General features: G+C 53.0%; 1 protein-coding gene across 10 annotated transcripts in view; it reads right to left on the bottom strand.

Annotated features, from left to right (window-relative positions):
* Positions 2,854 to 18,623, bottom strand: part of TNS1 (tensin 1) — a 211,314-nt gene continuing 195,544 nt past the window's right edge. For all 10 annotated transcript variants that reach the window (XM_018059646.1, XM_018059634.1, XM_018059639.1 and 7 more), the window contains 9 exons: positions 17,648 to 17,734; positions 16,399 to 16,530; positions 15,986 to 16,078; positions 14,972 to 15,049; positions 12,913 to 12,984; positions 12,492 to 12,660; positions 11,587 to 11,655; positions 11,065 to 11,097; positions 2,854 to 7,711 (listed from right to left, as the gene is read on the bottom strand). In XM_018059646.1, coding sequence (XP_017915135.1) covers positions 7,567 to 7,711; positions 11,065 to 11,097; positions 11,587 to 11,655; positions 12,492 to 12,660; positions 12,913 to 12,984; positions 14,972 to 15,049; positions 15,986 to 16,078; positions 16,399 to 16,530; positions 17,648 to 17,734 — 878 coding nt within the window. In that variant the 3' untranslated portion in view covers positions 2,854 to 7,566. The remainder of the gene's footprint in view (positions 7,712 to 11,064; positions 11,098 to 11,586; positions 11,656 to 12,491; positions 12,661 to 12,912; positions 12,985 to 14,971; positions 15,050 to 15,985; positions 16,079 to 16,398; positions 16,531 to 17,647; positions 17,735 to 18,623) is intronic.

The following is an 18,623-nucleotide window of genomic DNA, read 5'->3' as shown; positions in this document are numbered from 1 at the left end:
AAGCTCCCGGCCGATGCTTAGGCTGACAGAGCGGGGGCTACACTTTTTACAAGAAATGAGATTTTTAGAATTCTGCTCCATGTTGCATGGCAGACTGGATGGGAGGGGGGTTGGGGGGAGAATGGATACATGTATTTGTATGGCTGAGTCCCTTGGCTGTTCACTTGAAACTATCACAACATTGTGAATCAGCTATCCCGATACAAAATTAAAAGTTCAAAAAAATTTTTTTAATTAAAAAAAGAAGAAGCGAGAAAGTCCTTTAGGTTTTCCATGTACTAAGGTGAGTCACAAGCAGCCACCTCCCCACCCCTCCCTCAGCTACACCCCTTTGCCCTCCTCAGGGCACCAGGAGCACAGCTGGCCCCACCCTGCTTCACTGCTTAGGTCCCGCCCAGCCAGGCTAGCTCAGCCAGGCGCACAAGCCTGGTTCTCGTCCCCTGTACCAGGCCCAGCCTCAGGCACCCACATGGCTCCACAGCTGGGAAGCCTCAGAGGGTGCCCTCCATCACACACCAGGAGCCCTGGGCCACTCCCCAGGAAGCCGCTGCAACTGCCCAGCCCTTGACCTCCTCCTACCTGAGCAATGCCATCAGCGTGCTCTCCTGCCTGCCCATTGCTCATCAGTCCGTCTTCTCCATCTTTTCCTTCTGATGAGAACCGTGAGAAGAGGAAGAGGTGTGAGCTAGGAAGTCAGCTCCCTGGGTTCTTAACCTGGCTCTGCCACTTGGCAACGTCATGGTTTTGAGCATTCTCTGAACCCCCATGAACCTGTTTCTTTCTCTGTAAAGTGTAGACAAGGACACAGCTCTTATCTCACTGGGTGTGTGCCTGTGAGAAAATACACACAGTGCTTAGCACTTCACAGGTGTGCTAAATACTGGCCGTCCCCAGTAGTGACAAGCATCGGCTCTGCCCAGTTAGAAGCTACGTGACCTCTCACAGCCTCAGTTTCCTTGTTTGGCGCATGAGTGTGACAACTCCTGCCACGTGGGTCCTTTGTGAAGATGAGACGGGATGAAGCCTAGCACAGGGTAGGGTGCAGTGCGTGCTAATCATCTGTCACGGGTGGGGTATCTGTGTGCTCACACGTCCTCGTCCCTGAGACCGGCAGTTCTCGAAATCTAGTCTGGGACCTCAGGGATCCCCTGAGACCCTTTCAGAGGTATTCTAAAGTCAAAACTATCAAAGGTAATTTCTTAATAATACTGAGTTGTTGCTTGTCTTTTTCACTCTCCTTTTCCCACGAGTGTATGGTGGAGTTTTCCAGAGGAGCGAATGTGTAACATCACAACACAGGGAGTACAGGAGTGGATAGGAGAGTCCAGCCGGCTTCTGCTAAGCTGGGCATGAAAGAGGCTTTTCAGAAATGCTAAACAGTGTCTTCTTTCTCACTCACTCCTTTTAGTTTTAGAGAATATCATTTTTCATAAAAATGTTGTTTATGTGAACGTGTGGTGAGTTTAATATTGCTGTGAAAGTGAATAAACATTTTTAAATGTTTTCAGTTTTAACTCATAATATGGCAACTATAGAAAGAGATAATCCATGTGAACAAAAGCTCTTTGAGGTCCTCAGCGATTCTTTTTTTAAGTGTTTCTTCATTTATTTATGGCCGCACTGGTCTACACTGCTGCACACGGGCTTTCTCTGGTTGCAGCAAGCGGGAGCTACTCTCTAGCTGCAGTGAAAGAGATGCTCATTGCAGTGGCTTCTCTTGTGGCAGAACACAGGCTCTAAGGCGCGTGGGCTCAGTAGTTGGGGCGTGTGGGCTTAGTTACCCCACAGCATGTGGAATCTCCCTGGACCAGGAATCAAGCCTGTGTCTCCTGCATTGGCAGGTGGATTCTTGACCAGTGAGCCACCGGGGAAGTCCTCCTCAGTAATTTTTTTTAATGTCAAGGAGTCCTTAGACCAAAGAGTTTGAGAAGGCTGCCATGTGTCGTGGTCCTCACTGTGCTGGCCACACGGGGGTCTCAGCACACACTCGCCCAAATCATCTCATCCAAGCTCAAATCAACTCAACAGGGACCTGCAGTTGATGTTCTGTAAGAGTCTCTGAGATCTCCCAAGGAGCGCTGCACCGTGCTAGCATGCCATACTGCAAACCTTACAAATTGCAGAGAATTTACCCAGGACCACAAGGCTGGGTGTCCAAGTGAGATACACATCTGCTATCTAATTGGCAGCCAGAGGTTTTCCTAGCAGCCTCTGTTCCCCCATCCTCTGATAAACCTCGCCCCTTCAGGGACCAACACTGCCCCGTTCTCAGCCCCAGTGGTTCAGAAGGCTCCAGAGACAGTCACGTGACCCAGACCCAGTCAGAGAGGTTGGTTCAGAACTAGCTACGTGACCCAATCAGGGTCTATCAGCCAGTGAACATTTGTCCCAAGTTGTCATTGAAAACACTGGGAGAAAAGAGCTCTCTTTTCATTGGTAGGATGAAAGCCTGGGGCCTCGAGGGGCCATATTCTAGAGCATCTGATGGTGCCACTCCTGAGACAGAGGTTGCCTGAGAATTATGCCAAATTTGGAAACAAATTCCTGCTCCTACCATCTGAGCATCCAGATTCAGCTGTGCTTGGACTTCCTGATCATGGGTGCCAGCTAACACCTTTTTCCCCTTAAATCAATTTGAGTTGAGTTTCTCTTCTAGCTAAGAGTGTGAAAAACTCATTGTAATCAGACCCAAGACCTGGCTGGTGGGGAAGTTTTGGGAGAACTTGGGGTGAGTCGTCCCCCAGCAGCATCCCTGAAGCCCACCACAGGCCCGGAGCCTGGGTGGAACACTCTTGCCTACTGGAAGCGCAACAGAGCCCCTTTCCCAACAACAGAGCTAGTTAACAACACACAGATTTTTCTTTCACTTTATCATTTATAAAGCCATACAATGGATCGCAAAGAAACAGAGCAGCTGTACAGGAGTGAAACAGCTTCAGTGTACAATACATTCATATCCAGGATAAGTAGCGTACATCAGGGTTTATACAAGGTGACAGAGGTTACAGGCACAAAGATACAAAATAGAAAGTATATTTCCATCTATATAAATACACAGCCAGGGGAACGGGAGGATGCTGGGTTTTTCCCGCAGACGGTCTGGGAGGCAGGGGCAGGAGTGGGGGTAAGGAATTCCTTACATCTGTTTTGAATGGCATGTCAGAGAGGAGAGAGGTGGGGAAGCAGCATGCCCGCACACACGTGCTCTCTCTCACACAGACACGAGCCACACGTGGGCACACGGGAGAGTCTCTGGCTGCTGAACACTGATTAGAAACAAAAGTGGGCTGTCCTTCTACAGTTAACCTTGCCGCTGGGAAGCGCCCAGGTGTGGGAAGTAGACAGAGGCCCTCCAACATTTCGGCCATCTGAGGACAGAGGCACACCGCTGTGTGGCTGATCCCCATCGCCACTGACACTGAGATTCCCCCGGTCGGGGGACCCTACAAGCCTCGCCTCCCGATTCCTCTCGCCACTGGGTGATAGTGAACTTGACATCCCATTGCCCACCACCTCCAACCCAACTCCTAAGTTCCCTAAAGAGACAAGCAAAATACGCGCACACACACACACCCACACTTGCACACACGCGCGCACACTTTCTGTGTTACCACTGGCCAGGGCACTCCAGTCTCAGGATGCCAGGGCCTGGACCCGGGTGAAGAGTGGCCCCGGGATGCTGCCCCCACAGCCTCTCCCAGGACCCCAAGGGTGGGGAGATGTAGATAGAAGCAGCAGGACGCCCTTAGAAAAGACATTGGCCCCCTTGTTTCCCCCAGACTCTGAAGCTGGAAAAGACCAAAGCCGGGGAGAGGGCCCAGGAGACAGAGCTGGTGACAGTGCAGGAAAAGGGAGCAGAGACGGTGGTCTAGGCACAGACTCGTCCACAGACCCCTGGTGGTGTAGGGGGTCTGCCCAACCTCTGCTCGGCCCATCTGAGTGGGCAGAAGAATGCCCAGCTCATCTCCCTTCGGGGACCCCCTTTCAGAGGATCACATCTGTTCCACCAGCTCCCCCTTATAGTCATGCAACCACAGGGCCCCCACCTATCCTGTCTGTCTCTGACACACCCAGGGATCCCTCCAAACCCTGCCAGGGGAGAAGGAATCCTGGCAGTCCACAAGCATTTGGAACTGATGTGGGAGAACTGCCAATGAGGCCCTGGGTCAAAGGGCCTTTCCCAAATCTAGGACACAAAGTCTTTGTCCCTGGAACACCTGGCTGGAGGCGGGGCAGCCAGAACACCATGATTGCAGGGCAGGGGCATCGCTCACTCCTGGGGCTCCATCCAGCAGCCCCCTTCCTCCCCACTTCCCCTCTGAGGTCACCTCTCCCCCATTCCCATGCCCAGTCCTCCCCTCTGGCTCCATCTGGGAAGGGCCGCCTGAACCTGGCTGGGCCTCTGTCCCTGCTGAACGGGAGGGCTGTCACTTCCCTGCCCCACCCCCTCCCCCACCAGATACCATACAGGGCAGCTATGGCATACTGCCTCAGGGGCCTGACTGCACAGCAAGATGCAGGTTGGGCCTGGGGCTGCAGCCCGAGCCTGCCTGGGGTCTCCGTCCCTGCCTCCCAAGCTGACCAGGGCCTCCTGCCTACGCCTCCCAGCCCCTTTCCCATCCCCCACTCCCCAGCCCACTTTCAAGACCAGAAGAGGCACTCTCCTGGCTGATGAACAGATTCAACAATAAACAGCAAGGAAGATTGAGGGGGAGGAGTGGGGAGAAAAAAGGATAAACATTTACACAATAATAACAATACTCATTAAAAGTGCTTTCTTTTAAAGGAAATCTTTGGCAAGAACATACTGCAATGCTATGGGGTGTGTGTGTGTGTGTGTGTGTGTGTGTGTGCGTGTTGTGTGCACGTGTGCACATGTGCAGGGCGCACGGGCCTAACCTGTGAGACACGGAGGGTTAGTGTCTTCCCAAGTGCTGTCTGACCCACAGATGAGGCTGCGGTGGAGACTGGGGTAACCCTTCCCCATCGTTCTTCTGGACAGGCCACATGCTAGGAAACTGGCTCCTTCCAGAAGCATGTGGGGCAGGGGGTGGATCAGCTTTCGAGCATCTCCTGGGGCCTTCCCAGAGTCGCACATGGTTCAGGCCTGAGTAGGGTGGGGTCTGGCTGGTCGTGCCTGGTGGTGGGCTGCTGGTGGGCGGTGGAAAAGCGCGTGTGAGGGGTCTGATGCTCCGCCCGGCCATCCAGACCAGGAGGAAAGAGTCCCCGGGCAGTCCAGTGGGAGATTTACAAAGGAAGTAGGTGGGGATATTCTCTTTTGTCTGGGAAGAGAGTTGGGGTTAGGTAGGGAATGAAAGAGGGGAAATCGGGGTGTCTGGCTTGAAGGCCTCAGGGGGAGGAGCCCCTGGGATGAACCTTGGTCACCAAGAACAAGGTTTCCATCTTTGGAAAGTGGGGGGGAGTGCTCCCCACCATCTTCAGACGCTCTCCTTTCCAACTCCCTGAAACAGAACGGCCACACAGATACAGCTTCTTGGAAAAGAAAAACTACAAGACGCACACGTCACCCACGCCCGCCACGCGCACCCGTGTCCCCGCAGGCTCACGCACCTGCCCTTGCAGGGCCCGCAAGGAGGCGGGCAGCTCCCCCAGCGTCTCTGGGGTCTGACAGCCAGGCCTGGGCTTGCCAAAAATGAGAAGGGATGAAGGGGGTGAAACACATGCACCCCCTCTCCGCTGAGCCCCCATCAGAGTCTAGGGAAGGCCAAAGCCTGGTCCAGGAGACCCCTGATTGCTCCAAGGATGAAGGCCCTGACCTTTCAGGCTTCGCTTAGAGTACAGAGAGGGATGGGGATTAGATTATGCTGGGGAGGCAACAAAGCAGTATGGGAGAATAATAAATACTTCTTGTCAACTTGCCTATTCTTTTTTTTTTAACCTTTTCTTATATTTTATTAGCTTACAGATTCTGTCAGTATGTCTCACATATATATTATATATATTTATATATCAGTACAGTGCCTCTCTCTAGGGAACCCAGAGGCTTAAGAAGCTACTCAAGGATGGAGTCCTGGTGGATTTTTCCATACGGCTTGGAGTGCTTGGGTGGTGGTCAGGGGATTCCCAGTTGCCCAGCTGGACTCTTAGCACTTTGACCTAAATGTGTGCCTTCTGCCCTCTGGTCCATGGCAGCTGGGCTTTGGAGGAGAAACAAGGGAGAAGGGTGGGGAGCAAGGCTTTGGTATCAGAGCAGGCCATGCGGTATGCAGCAAGCAGCCCCCAGAGCTCTGGCCAGCTCCCCTGGACAGCCCAGCAAAATTAGACCCCCAAACCCTTACAGAGGGGGGCACAGGAACTACAGGGGTCTCCCCTGGGTCTCACCAAGCAGGGCTTCTAGAAGCAGGTCCCGGGATGAGCCCCAACAAGGGGATCCCACAGGACAGAACAGGGCAGGAAGGCTCGATCCCCAGCACCCTAAAGGCATCCTGAACACGGGGCACATCTGAGAATGGCTGATTTGGGACACAAAAGCCAAGAAGGGGCTGAGGACTGGGAGCGACGGGAGCTCCCTATCTGCCCCGAGGCTGGGCAACACACCTCAGGAAAGGCTCCCCAAGCTGGGCAGCCACTCTTCCTGAGGGGTCTCTTCCCCAAAGCCCTGGACACATCTGTCCTCATCTTCTCAAACCATCGCCCCAGCCTCCAGGTGCCGGCAGGTCAGGAGGAATGCTACAGCACGGCCAGCCTCACTCTGTGGGGGTCTCTGCTGAGGAGAAGGGGTTGGCGGCCCTGAAGGCGGTCAGGGCAGGTGCAGGGACCAGGAAATTCCATTATCTACAATGCCGGGTGCCCGAAGGGAAGGGGACTTACGCCTCCTCCTTGCTGCCCTGTTACCCCACCCCCGACTCTTTCTTTCTTTGGACGGTGTGCACATGTGTGTGCAAACACAGGGGACAAGTACACCTGTTTATAATTCTAGCTGAGAGGCAAACAGAAATCAGTGAGTGAGGATGTGGGCATGGCCATATATACACCCCATAAGCACACCCACAAACTATACATCGGAGGCAGGGCAGAGAGACCTTAGGTGCCTGGGGTCTGAGATACTTTCAGAAGCAAAAGTTCTGCCATCGGACGTCCCATGCGGGCTCTTTTTGGTTTGGTGATCTACCCCAGAGGTGGCCAGAGAAAGATTCTCACGGGATTTCTCCTTGTAAAGCAGTTGGGTTAGGAAGGAAGAGCTTTTCCATTTTCATTCAAAACGTGGGTCTCCAAGGAGATCAGTCCTGTCTCCCCCAAGGAGCTCCATCAGAGGGTGGAGGGGGACTTTGGTGGACCTGGTGAGTTTTGGAGGCTCTGGGGGTTTCGCAGTATCTGTCTCCCCAGGGGAATCTGAGTTATTCTCCTCCATCTCTTTCTTTCTTCCTCTCTCTCTCCCCTTCCCTGCTCAATTCACTTCCCTCTCCCCACATGACACTTTCTTCTCTCCTTCTCCAAAATGGCCCCAAGTCCTCCTTCTGGATTCAAGGATGGTTGGGATTTATAGGTCCCCTCCCCACACGCCCCATCCCAGCGGCCCTGGCCCCTGGCAAGGCCGGCGGGGGCTCATCTCCTCTGGCTGGCACTCAGCATGACCTTGGAGACAAAGCTGACGATGGCGGAGGCCGGCTGGCTGGGGTCAAGCTCGGCAAAGAGGTGGCAGGCGTTGTCCGTGGCGCTCCCCTGTTTCCGGGCCACAAAACCGAAGAGCCTGCAGGGGCAGGAGACAGGTGACAGGCGTGAGTGGGAGCAGGAGGAGCCCCGGGCCTTGGCGAGGCACCCGGGGGAGCAGGCTCCTCTTCGCTCCCTTCCCCGTCTTTCCCCACCTCCCCGAGCACTGGGCACTGAGGGTGATGCACACGAGAAACCCTCTCTTCCCTTCACCAGCAAGGAACCAGCACTGGAGATGGCAGGTCACTTGTTCCAGCAGAAACTCCCCCTGGCGGGGGGTAGGTGAGAAGGAGGAGGCGCTGGAGGCAAACGAGCGATCAGACAGCAAGAGATGGGGATGACGCCAAAAATAAAACGGAACATTCCTCAACCAGCCTCTCCTGGCCCGGCCCTGCCACACCCCTGGCCGACTGTTCTTACACACAACACATAAACAAAACGCCATCTGCCTGTCAAAGGGCTCGTCCTCAGACACCACACAGGGTTGGGGAGACCAAAGGACCAGAGGCCACTGTCCCCCACCACATATACACACGTACACACACACACACACACACACACACACTTTTCCTGTGCCCTAGAGAATGGGAAGGGGGCGGGACCCCACACCTGTTCCCACACCCCGACTCCCCGCACTGGGACTGGAGTGACCGAGCATTCTCTCTTTGCAAAACAGAGTTAAAAATATGAGCGCAGAGAACAGAATGTGAGCTCAAGTCCCCTCCCAGTCGGCACGTTGCTAATTCGAGCTGGATGGGGAAATCAGGACAGCTGGGGATTCCAATGGAAACCCCTCGCCCAGGACTGGACACCGCAGCTAAAATTAGCCAGGCTGGGTCTGGCTTGCCATCCCGTGCACACATGCATGTGTACACACACACACACACACACACACACACACACACACACACACACGGGGCTTCCCACAGCTTTGCTCTTCCCAAATGTGTTTCAGGGGTTGAATCGACCCAGTCAGCTCAGCTCAGCTCTGCACAGGAGGCAGGGAAGGTTGGGCCTGTGGACCACACCCAGAGCCCCTTCCCCAGCCTTGCAGGAGTTGGGGGGTGGGGGGCGTCCTCAGTGCAGTGGAGGGAGCCGAGGATAGAGGGCTCCGAGCTGCCCGCATGACAGCGAGCCAACCCCAGCTCGCTTCTGCCAAGATGAGAGCCAGTCAACCTCTCAGGCCTGAACACTGCCCGTCTGCCCTCCCCTGGTGTTTATTTAAGCTCCATAGGTCCCTGGGCCAGCTCAACTGTAGGCCAAGCTCTTTCTCTGCTTGGAGGAGTGGATGCAGGCAAGAAACCTCAGCCCCAAGGGCAGAGAGGAGCATGACAAGCACCCGAGAGGAAGCACCTCCTTAAATGCGGGGCCTGGGGCATCTCACTGGCCTCACCCTGGTCCAGCCCTGAGCTCTCCTGGGCCTCAGCCAGGGTGAGTCATAAGGAAGCTCCACACAAAACCTGCTTTTAAATAAGGAATTTCCAGACCTGGGACCAACCTGCTTCAGTCCCTGACCCATCTCCCACTCGCAGGGCCTGGCGGTGAGTAAGGATAAGACCCTTCAGACAGAGAGCTCTGGCCTCCTTACTGGCAGAAGGGACTCAGAGACCCTAATAACTCTGAGTCTCAGAGGTGGATGAGACAGAAGGGTGGCAAGCTTCGAGAGGAACAGGACACCGGGGCCTCCTTCCAGCTGTATGTGACCATGGGCCAGGAGAGGTTTCCTCCATCCCTCACAGCCCCTCTGGACACCCCCAGAGGGAGATTCATCGTGCCAATGCTGGTCAGTTCTACTCATCTGGACCATGGTGGCCTCACTGGGCCTCCTCCTCACTCTCCATCTCTCTGCCTCCATCTTTTCATTTCTTTCTTTATGCAGTAGACACAGTCCTGCCCTCAGGAGCCCGCAGTCTGGTGGCTTCCCTTTCCCATCCCCATGAAATCAGCTCTCTCCTACCCGCTGCACCCATTTCCACCTGTCTTATAAGACCTGTTTTTAAATACAAGTTCTTTCCCCAGGTGCCGCTGGTGGTAAAAGAACCCATCTGCCAATACAGGAGGCAGGAGATATAAGAGACATGGGTTCAGTCCCTGGGTTGGGAAGATCCCCTGGAGGCGAGCATGGCAACCCACTCCAGTATTCTTGCTGGAGAATCCCATGGACAGAGGAACCTGGCAGGGTACAGTCCATAGGGTCTCACAGAGTCGGACACAACCAAGCTACTACCACTTTTCCCCAAATCTCTCCCTGCCTGGAAGCACTCTGCCTCATGATACCACAGATGTGAGCTGTCCCCTCCTGACACGCCTCATTCAGCAGTGGTTGTAATTTTCTTTTTTTAACAGTGAAAGTTTCCTTTCTCTAAAGCCAATCTCGTATGAAGTCTGGATATGTAAAGGCGACAACAGTATTTATGACAGTAGATGTAACAATTCAACAGCATAACATGGACCTATGATAAAATCAATCAGGAAAAATGGGGCTGTCTGGATATGTAAAGGCGACAACAGTATTTATGACAGTAGATGTAACAATTCAACAGCATAACATGGACCTATGATAAAATCAATCAGGAAAAATGGGGCTGTCTGGATATGCCTGACAAAGTACAAGGTGGAATTATAGACCTCTTTGAGTCTTATGTCAGCTTTAGTAGCCAGCTTATTCCCATGTTTTGTTTTGTTTTACTGAGAAAAACTCTGATTCATGCTGATAAATAACCATAAATCACAGCAGGGTTTTTCCTCCCCTCAAGCAGCCCAGTTACACCCAAGGAACCTAGGGTTCCTTGGAACACAGTTTGAAAATCGCCGCAGCACCTTAGCCCGTTTATACTCTTCTCTCATCTACTGCGCCAACGTCAGGCACCCAAGGGCAGAGTCAGCCTTCTGGTTGGCCTGAATTTTCCTAGGGCTGAGTTCCCTGGAAGCACTTACAAATGCTGAAATGGATGGAAAATTAACCAAAGGGCCACAGGCTATCCCTGGAATTCTGGAAGGAATTCAGACCTCCCGGACTCGTGCGGTCCAATGAGGAGGCCCGAGTCCACCAGGAAAGCGGGAATGGGAGTCAAGGAAGCCAGGATTGTGGCAGAAAAGATCATTTAAACAACCCCTGCCCCACTGCCATCACCTCCCAATAAAACTCTGGGTTTTCGATTCCCTTCCTCAGCCCCTGATGGTCTGGTTCTGGGAGCAGGACGGGGACAAGGCGGGAGGCTGGGCCTTCAGCCCCAGGCAGGAGGACACAAACCTGGCTGCCTGGGCCAGCTTTTCTCCAGAGCCATCTTTTGCTTGCCCCCTGGTCCTGGAGTTTAACCTGCTCCCACACCCTCCGCCCCGAGCCAGGGAGCACAACAACCAGCCAGCCGGGTCGGGGAAAAGGACACTTACTTAGCAGGAGCACCTCCCTCCGTCTTCGTCCACCTAGGGAGAGAAAGAGGACACAGCGTAAACCACCACATCCCCCTCAGAGCCCAGCCCCAGTGCCCAGACCCCTGGGAAAGAGAGAGCCCCGGTGCCGGGGACCAAGACGACACAGGGAGGGTGTTCACGTGGAGCGATGGAGCAAGCACTGTGGCCCGCTTCCCAGGGAGCTGTCCCCAGCATGGAGAGGGAGGCGGCTCCAAGTCAGCGGGGTGGAAGCAGGCATTTGAGTCCCCAGGAGGGCCTTCAAATTTGTGGGGGGAAATGTGAAAAGATGCCAACACAGCCACGCCACTCACAGTCCCACAGACATGGGCAGATCTCCAAATTGAGACAAGAATGCACACCCTTACCCTTGCAGCACACACATGAGTGCATCCCCACACATGTGCACACACTCACACATGCACACACACACATGGATACACACACACAGACTCCCAGGGTTGGAGAGATGGCTGGGAGGGCCAGTGTCCACATGAGACTTACTTCCTCTCCTGTGGATCCAGGTCACAGAAGGTCACGGTGTTGAGGGGGTAGTGTCGCCTGAAGAAGAGCCTGTGGCACACGCAACAGATAAACAGTAAGCGCAGAAGTGACTGCTCTTCCCCACCCCCCACTGCAGGCCAGGCCACCACCTGTGGCTGTCACAGGTCGACACAACCTCTCCCTGATGAGCACGATGGCCTGGGCTACTCCCCTTGGGGACATAAAGCAATGCACAGGGACAGAGAGATGTGTCATAGAAACGTGTCCCAAACGCTAGAGACTAGGAAAAGAAGGAAGAAACTGGCCTTGAGGAATGAGAAATGGGGGGACCCCGGAGGAGGAAGAAAAGGACCTGGGGCAAAAACATGAGAGAAAAGGTCTCTGCTCCAGAAAGGAGGGACTTGTACCAGTTGTGTTTATAGCTATACAGCCAATGCAGGCATGTTTGTAGAAGGAAGGAAGAATGGGTGGATGAATGGATGAACAGACGGACGGATGGACAGAGGGAGAAAAATGATGAAGGGGAAATGGGTGGGGAAGAGGGAGGCAGGATGAACGGATACAGGAATGCATAGATCAGTTAGCGAGTGGGTGAGCGGGTGGATGGGTGGGTGGGCAGATAGACGGATGGGTGGACGAGTGGATGGGTAAGTGGATGGGTGGGTGGGCAGATAGACGGATGGGTGGGCAGATAGACGGATGGGTGGACGAGTGGATGGGTAAGTGGATGGGTGGGTGGGCAGATAGATGGATGGGTGGACGAGTGGATGGGTAAGTGGATGGGTGGGTGGTTAGATAGGCAGAAGGGATGAATCAGCTGGTGAGCACGTTGGTACATGTGTGTGGATAGATGGGTCACAAGGCAGCGGGGTTGCCCAATACAGAAGCAAGCAGAAGAGTCTTACTTTCTCTGGTTGTCAGTCAGTGTAATTCCCTGGGCAGAAACTTTGAAGTGAACAATGGTGGCAGCTGGTGTGGGGTCAGCAGCCAGGGTCTCAGAAGTGGCTTTGGAGATGGCCTGTGGCCCAGTGAGTGACTCCATGTCCACGGAGTTGACGAAGAGCACGTTGCAGGCTGGGAAAAAACCCACCCAAGGAGGAGTCATGGGGGCCGGAGTGGGTGGGGGCCACCCCCAGGTCCTCTTTTCAGGGAGAAGGCAGCAGATGAATTTCAGGCCAGCCTTGGACCAAGGCATCACACACAGAAATGTGGTCTGCCTGGTGACCTCTGGGTCTGGGAGAGACATCCAGCCTGCACCTGCAGGAGGGTCCAGGACCAGGGGGAGGAAAGGTCTGGGCAGGGATCCCGTCTGGGGTGCTCACTCACCTGCCCCTTGCTTCAGCAGGTCACTGGTTGAATTGGCAGGGCCCGAGCTATCTTTCGATTCATCTGTGGGGTCTGAGACAAAAATTTAATTCAGCTGGTAATTAAAACCCCAGAGCTGGAAAGAAGTACAGGGTTGGCCAAGCCTCAGGCTAGCTCTGCAAATACTTCGCGCAACAGATACTGCTTCTCATAACCAGCCTTGCCAGTCGGCATGTCTGTCCAGTTTGAACGTGCAGCGATTGCTCTAAGAATTCAGTACCCTGGTTGGGAGCTCTGGGGTCCCACAGAACCAGGTTCAGGCAATTATCAGCTATCTACAAAACAGAGGTGAAGATGAGAATACCCACTCATTGGATTTTTGAGATGCTCCATAAATGGTGTTAGTCCCTAATTAACAAAAAGCAAGCCTTCAAGTGGCCATTGATATGGTTGTTTTGCATCAACATGTGTCTGTGTAGACTAGTAAACACTCTAATTCATTAAACCACAAGGCAGCACAACTATAATTTCAACAGTAATAAGAACTGAGCACAGTGGTGCTAGTGGTAAAGAACCTGCCTGCCAATGCAGGAGGCATTAGAGATGGGAGTTCAAGCCCTGGGTCACGAAGATCCCGTGGAGGAGGACATGGCAACCCACTCCAGTATTCTTGCCTGGAGAATCCCATGCACAGAGGAGCCTGGTGGGCTACAGTCCATAAGGCTGCAAAGAGTCCAACACAACTGAAGCAACTCAGCACGCAATTTATGCCAGCATTTCCTAGACTTTGGTATACAGGTTTGTTAAAACATGCATTTCTGGGCCCCACCCCAGAGTTTCTAATTAGCTGGAGCTCGAGAATATCTACATTTTTAACAAGTTCCCAGGGGTGCTGATGCTGCTTCTCAGGGACCGTATTATGAGAACCACTGGTTTATATGATGTAAATAAATAGCAGTTATATAATTGTTAGGTTACTTTGGTAAATTCCTTAGAAATACAATTTAATTAGTGTCTAAATCATGTGGTTAATGGAGCTATTTAAACAATATTTGAACTTTTAAGTTAATAACAGTAGTCAATTATCATTAATAATTCAATGAATTGGATTCGATACACAGAAATTGCCAAATAATATTGGAGATTTTAAGTGTGGACATAACCCCAGGAGCTCCAAGAGAGACTGAAAGCAAGTCCCAGACACAATTCTGAATATTCCATTATTGGACAGAAAACATGGGGAGCAGACATCCCAGTTCCTGGTTCCTGGAGCTCAAGTTCGTGACCAGGCATATTCCTTTCCCCTCGTGGGAGCCCCATGTACCTGGGGCTGCATGAAGGATGGCTGTGTCATTGAAGAGTTTGGGGTGTCCATCGGCCCTCCTCCAAGGATGAGGCACCTCTCTGAGAGAAACTAAAAATCTCCTTCGCCAGCCCCAGTGTCACTCAAGTTCTCAGCCTGTATGTCTGGAGACTCTTGGGTTCCATGTTTACTTCCCACAATCAAGAGAGCTGACTCCTCCCATCAGCCCCACGTCCCTCCTGGCCACGCAAACCAAAAACTTCAAGGACATCTTAGGTTTTCTGTTTCCTTCCCAAGCCACACACAGTGCAGCCACCTCTTCCTCTAAGCGATCCCTCAAGTGTACATTTCCGTCTCCACTCAGACACCTGGACGCCCCATGGCCTACCTCTGCCTTCCCCTCCCCCTTCCCTCGACCCTGCCCACTGACGCCCATCTCCTCCACCCGACTCGGTCCTCCCTCAGTGGCTGTTTCCTGCTTCTAGCGCCTCCCCTGAGATGAGGCTTACTTCTGAGGACACAGGGATGAATTCTTAAAACCTCCAGAGAATTTTCCAGAACAATCTGGCAAGTCAATTATGTATGTTTCTGGAATTAAGCTTTTAAGTGAATTTTCTCTTCTTTTTTTATTAGAAAAAATAAAGCAGAGAGTGGTTTCACGTTTCCCCAGATTGGCAGCATGACCCGTTTCCTCCAAGCCTGGCCCACGTTCTGGAGCAGCTGGCTGGGGGCTGAGACACAGAGGAGGCAAGGAGGGCGAGGGTCTCAGGTTCCTACCTCGGTTTGGAATGACCAGCTTGCAGGGCAGGGCCAGCGGGATGATGGAGTGCTGGTAGACCAGGGCAGACAGAGATCCTGCAGAGAGAGAGCCCGGCAGTGGCAGTGTTATTGGGAGCAGGTTGCGGGCACTGGGAGGATCAGTCCACCCACCCCATCCCACCATCCATAATCTTCCACTTCTTTACTACCTCTCCCTCATGCTACCCACAAAGCTGAAACTTCACTCTCTCTTGGTTAGCAAGATCCAAGGGGGACGATTCTAAAGGCTCACTCTGGGCATCAGAAGGGTACCCTACAGCTTTCCTTTATTGACAGTTACACCCAGCATCTCTCCTATGCCCCTCCTGCTGCCAGGGCCCCTCTCAGGAGAGTGTAGCAGAAGTGTCAGAGGATGGCGGGATCAAATCCACACTGAGGAACTTGTAAGAGGTGTGTCCCTGGTAAGTCTAACTCCAACGAACCTCAGTTTCCTCGTGTGTAAAATGGGACCATGACACCTACCGCACAGGATGGTCAGGAGAGCGGAAGTGGTATAAAGTACCTAAGGTGGCTTTCAGCTTCCCAGGTGGCACTAGTAGTAAAGAACCCGCCTGCCAATGCAGGGGACATAAGTGATGCAGGTTCAATCCCTGGGTTGGGAAGATCCCATGGAGGAAGGCGTGCAGCCCACTCCAGTATTCTTGCCTGGAGAATACCATAGAGAGAAGAGCCTGACAGGCTACAGTCCATGGGGTCACAAGAGTTGGACACAACTGAAGCGACTTAGCACGCATCATGGCTTTCACATAGCAGCCTTTGTTATAGCTGTTATTCCACTGATCACAGTAACAGGGCCCCGTGGGGCAGGACAAAAATAGAAAGGAATCTGGCAGAGTGAAGGCACCACAGCACAGAGGAAGGGAGTCACAGTGCATTTCCCTGCTGTGTCTATGACAAGGGCGACAAGAGAAGCTGCATCAGGAAAGCCGGGACAGGCCTGAGACAGTGGGGACGGAGGCGGGGACGGCTCACCAAAGTTTGGCTCGTTGGGGCAGCCCTTGAGCTTGACTCCTCTGGGGCCGGTCTCTATCAGGAAATGCCTCACGAGCTCGTGGGTCATGTCCCCTGGGACAAAGAGAAAGAAATGTGGATAGGTCATTGCTTATGGCATCCCCCCTACCACCTCCCAGCACCACTTCCCAACTTCTCCAGGGAGTGAGGCTGTGATGGAGAAAGGTTCACAGCGATAACATGGCCAGAGCCCTATTTCTGAAGAGTCCAACTAGCAGGGACCAGCTCCCATGAGAACTAAAAGACCTGCACACCCCATCCTACCCGGCCCACCGCCCACATCCCTACCCCCAACCCTGGTCCTTCTAACAGATCAGGACCTAAAGAGACTGCAGGGACCCGCCTGGTCCTTAGCCCCGCTGGACAAGCTTTACCTTTTTTATTCTGCTGCATGATGGTCGGAGGGGGCGAAGACACCTTCATAGCCAGCCCATACGCTCCTCGGAAGGAGTGGCTGTCACGGATGATGAAAGCCCCTGGCTCCTGGTCCTTAAGGAGGGCAATGGCTAAATCAGGAGAGAAGAGGAAATGAGAACTGATGCACTGGTTTCACCAATTCAGTGGACATGAACTTGGGCAAAGTCTGGGAGATGGTAAGGGACAGGGAGGCCTAGTGTGCTGCAGTCCATGTCACAAAGTGACTGAACAACAGCAACTTCACTTAAGTCTTATCAGGCCTTGAATCTCATTCTTTCTCAGATGAGAGGAGAGTCCCTAAAGTTAAAATGTAAACACCCCTAAGGGTCCTCCTACACTAGAGTCAGCAAAAAATTTTCTGTAAAGAGCCAGACAGTGAATATTTCAGGCTTTGCAGGCCACACAGTGCTGGCTGCAACTATTCATGGCTGCCACCACAGCACAAAAGCAGCCCAGACAGTGAGTAGCCGATAGATGGGGCTTCCCTAACGACCCAGCGGGTAAAGAATCCACTTGCAACACAGGAGACCTGGGTTCGATCCCAGGGCCGGGAAGATACCCTAGAGGAGGAAATGGCAGCCCACTCCAGGATTCTGGCCTGGAAAATCCATGGACAAATGAGCCTAGCGGGCTACAGTCCATAGGGTTGCAAAGAGTCTGACATGACTGAATGTCTGAGCATAGGATGTTGCAAGAAAACTGTTTATGGAAACAAGCAGCAGCCTGGATCTGATCCGTGGCAGGAAGTCATCCTGCCCTACATCCACACAGACTTTTCATAGGAGCTGATGCCTCTCATCTCCATCTCCACAGCCCCAACCATGTTTTTCCATAAAACGTGCAGAAATCTCCCATAGCATGCAGATGGAGGGCTAAGGTTCCATATGATCCAGCCAGCCTTTTCATTTTGCCCTGGAAAATCAAGACTTTGCCGCTTTCAAGGAACCAGCTACAACCACAGCTCCTGCTCCCTGCCCTTGGCCTTGGGAAGGTGCCTTCTACTGTCTAACCTTGGGGCCAGTTCCTCTCTGTGACCACCACCCACTGCAGAGAGGAGTGAGTCTGCTTATGTCCCTTGCCCGGGGAAGACAAGGTGGGCAGCAGCCGGTGTGACCTCAGATGGAGCCCAGGACCTTCAGTATCGCCCAGCACTCACCCTGTGAGCTCGGATGGAGCCCAGGACCTTCAGTATCGCCCGGCACTCACCCTGTTCTCTGGAGATCTCAGGCTTGTACCAATACTTGGAAGTGTCTTGGACAAACTTCACTTTAGCCCGCGTCTCAGGACTATTGTCTAAAGAACGAGAGGACAGGAGGTATTATGAGTCTCCATCTCTGTCCCCTCAAAAAAGATGTTAGAATCCTAACCCCCAGGACCTGTGAATGGAACTTTATTTGGAAATAGTCTTTGCAGATGTAACCAAGTTAAAGTGCAGTCATGCCGGATTAGAGTGGACCCCAATCCAATATGACTTACGTCCTCATAAAAAAAGAGGAAGGAAGACAAAGGGGACAGCATCATGGGAAGACGGAGGAAGAGACTGGGGAGATGTGTCTACAAGCCAAGGGACCCCAAGACTGCCAGCCCCCATGAGGAGCAAAGAGAAAAGCCTGGACCAGAGTCTCCCTCAGGGTCTCCAGATGGAGCCAGTCCTGCCAACACCCTGACTTTAGACTTCCCAGCCTTCCCAGCTCAGCTACATCGACAGAATCGACTTGTGCTGTCTTAAGTCTTAAGCCACCACGTTTGTGGTCCTCTGTCATGGCTGACCTAGGAAACTAACACAGGAAGATGATCTTCTCAGACCTCAGAGCATTGCTGCAAGGGGCCTCGAGCTGCTTTCTCGTCCTCCCCCATCTCCCAACAACCACTGTGGGTCACGCAGCTGTCCTCCTGCTGAAAAGCCTGAACAGCATCTTCCCCCAGTCAGCGGGAGTCCTACTCCAGCCCACTTCGCCCTTTCTCTAGCAGAGTCAGACTAAATCCTTCCTGAAGCTTCTCTCCCACCTTCTAGTCCCTTTCTCCATGGGCTCAATTTCTCCACTTCATCATAACAACCTTGAGGATGAGAGCAGAAAAACACATTTCTGTCCACTTTCCCCAAGCCCCTCCTCATTCCCCATATGGAAAATCTCATTTAGAACAAAATGATCACTCCTGTCCTGCCTGGGATAAATAGGGG

The sequence above is a fragment of the Capra hircus genome, chromosome 2 (genome assembly GCF_001704415.2).
Source record: "Capra hircus breed San Clemente chromosome 2, ASM170441v1, whole genome shotgun sequence".
NCBI lineage: Eukaryota > Metazoa > Chordata > Mammalia > Artiodactyla > Bovidae > Capra > Capra hircus.
The sequence above is the reverse complement of the archived record's forward strand: the minus strand, read 5'-3'. Positions and strand labels throughout refer to the sequence as shown.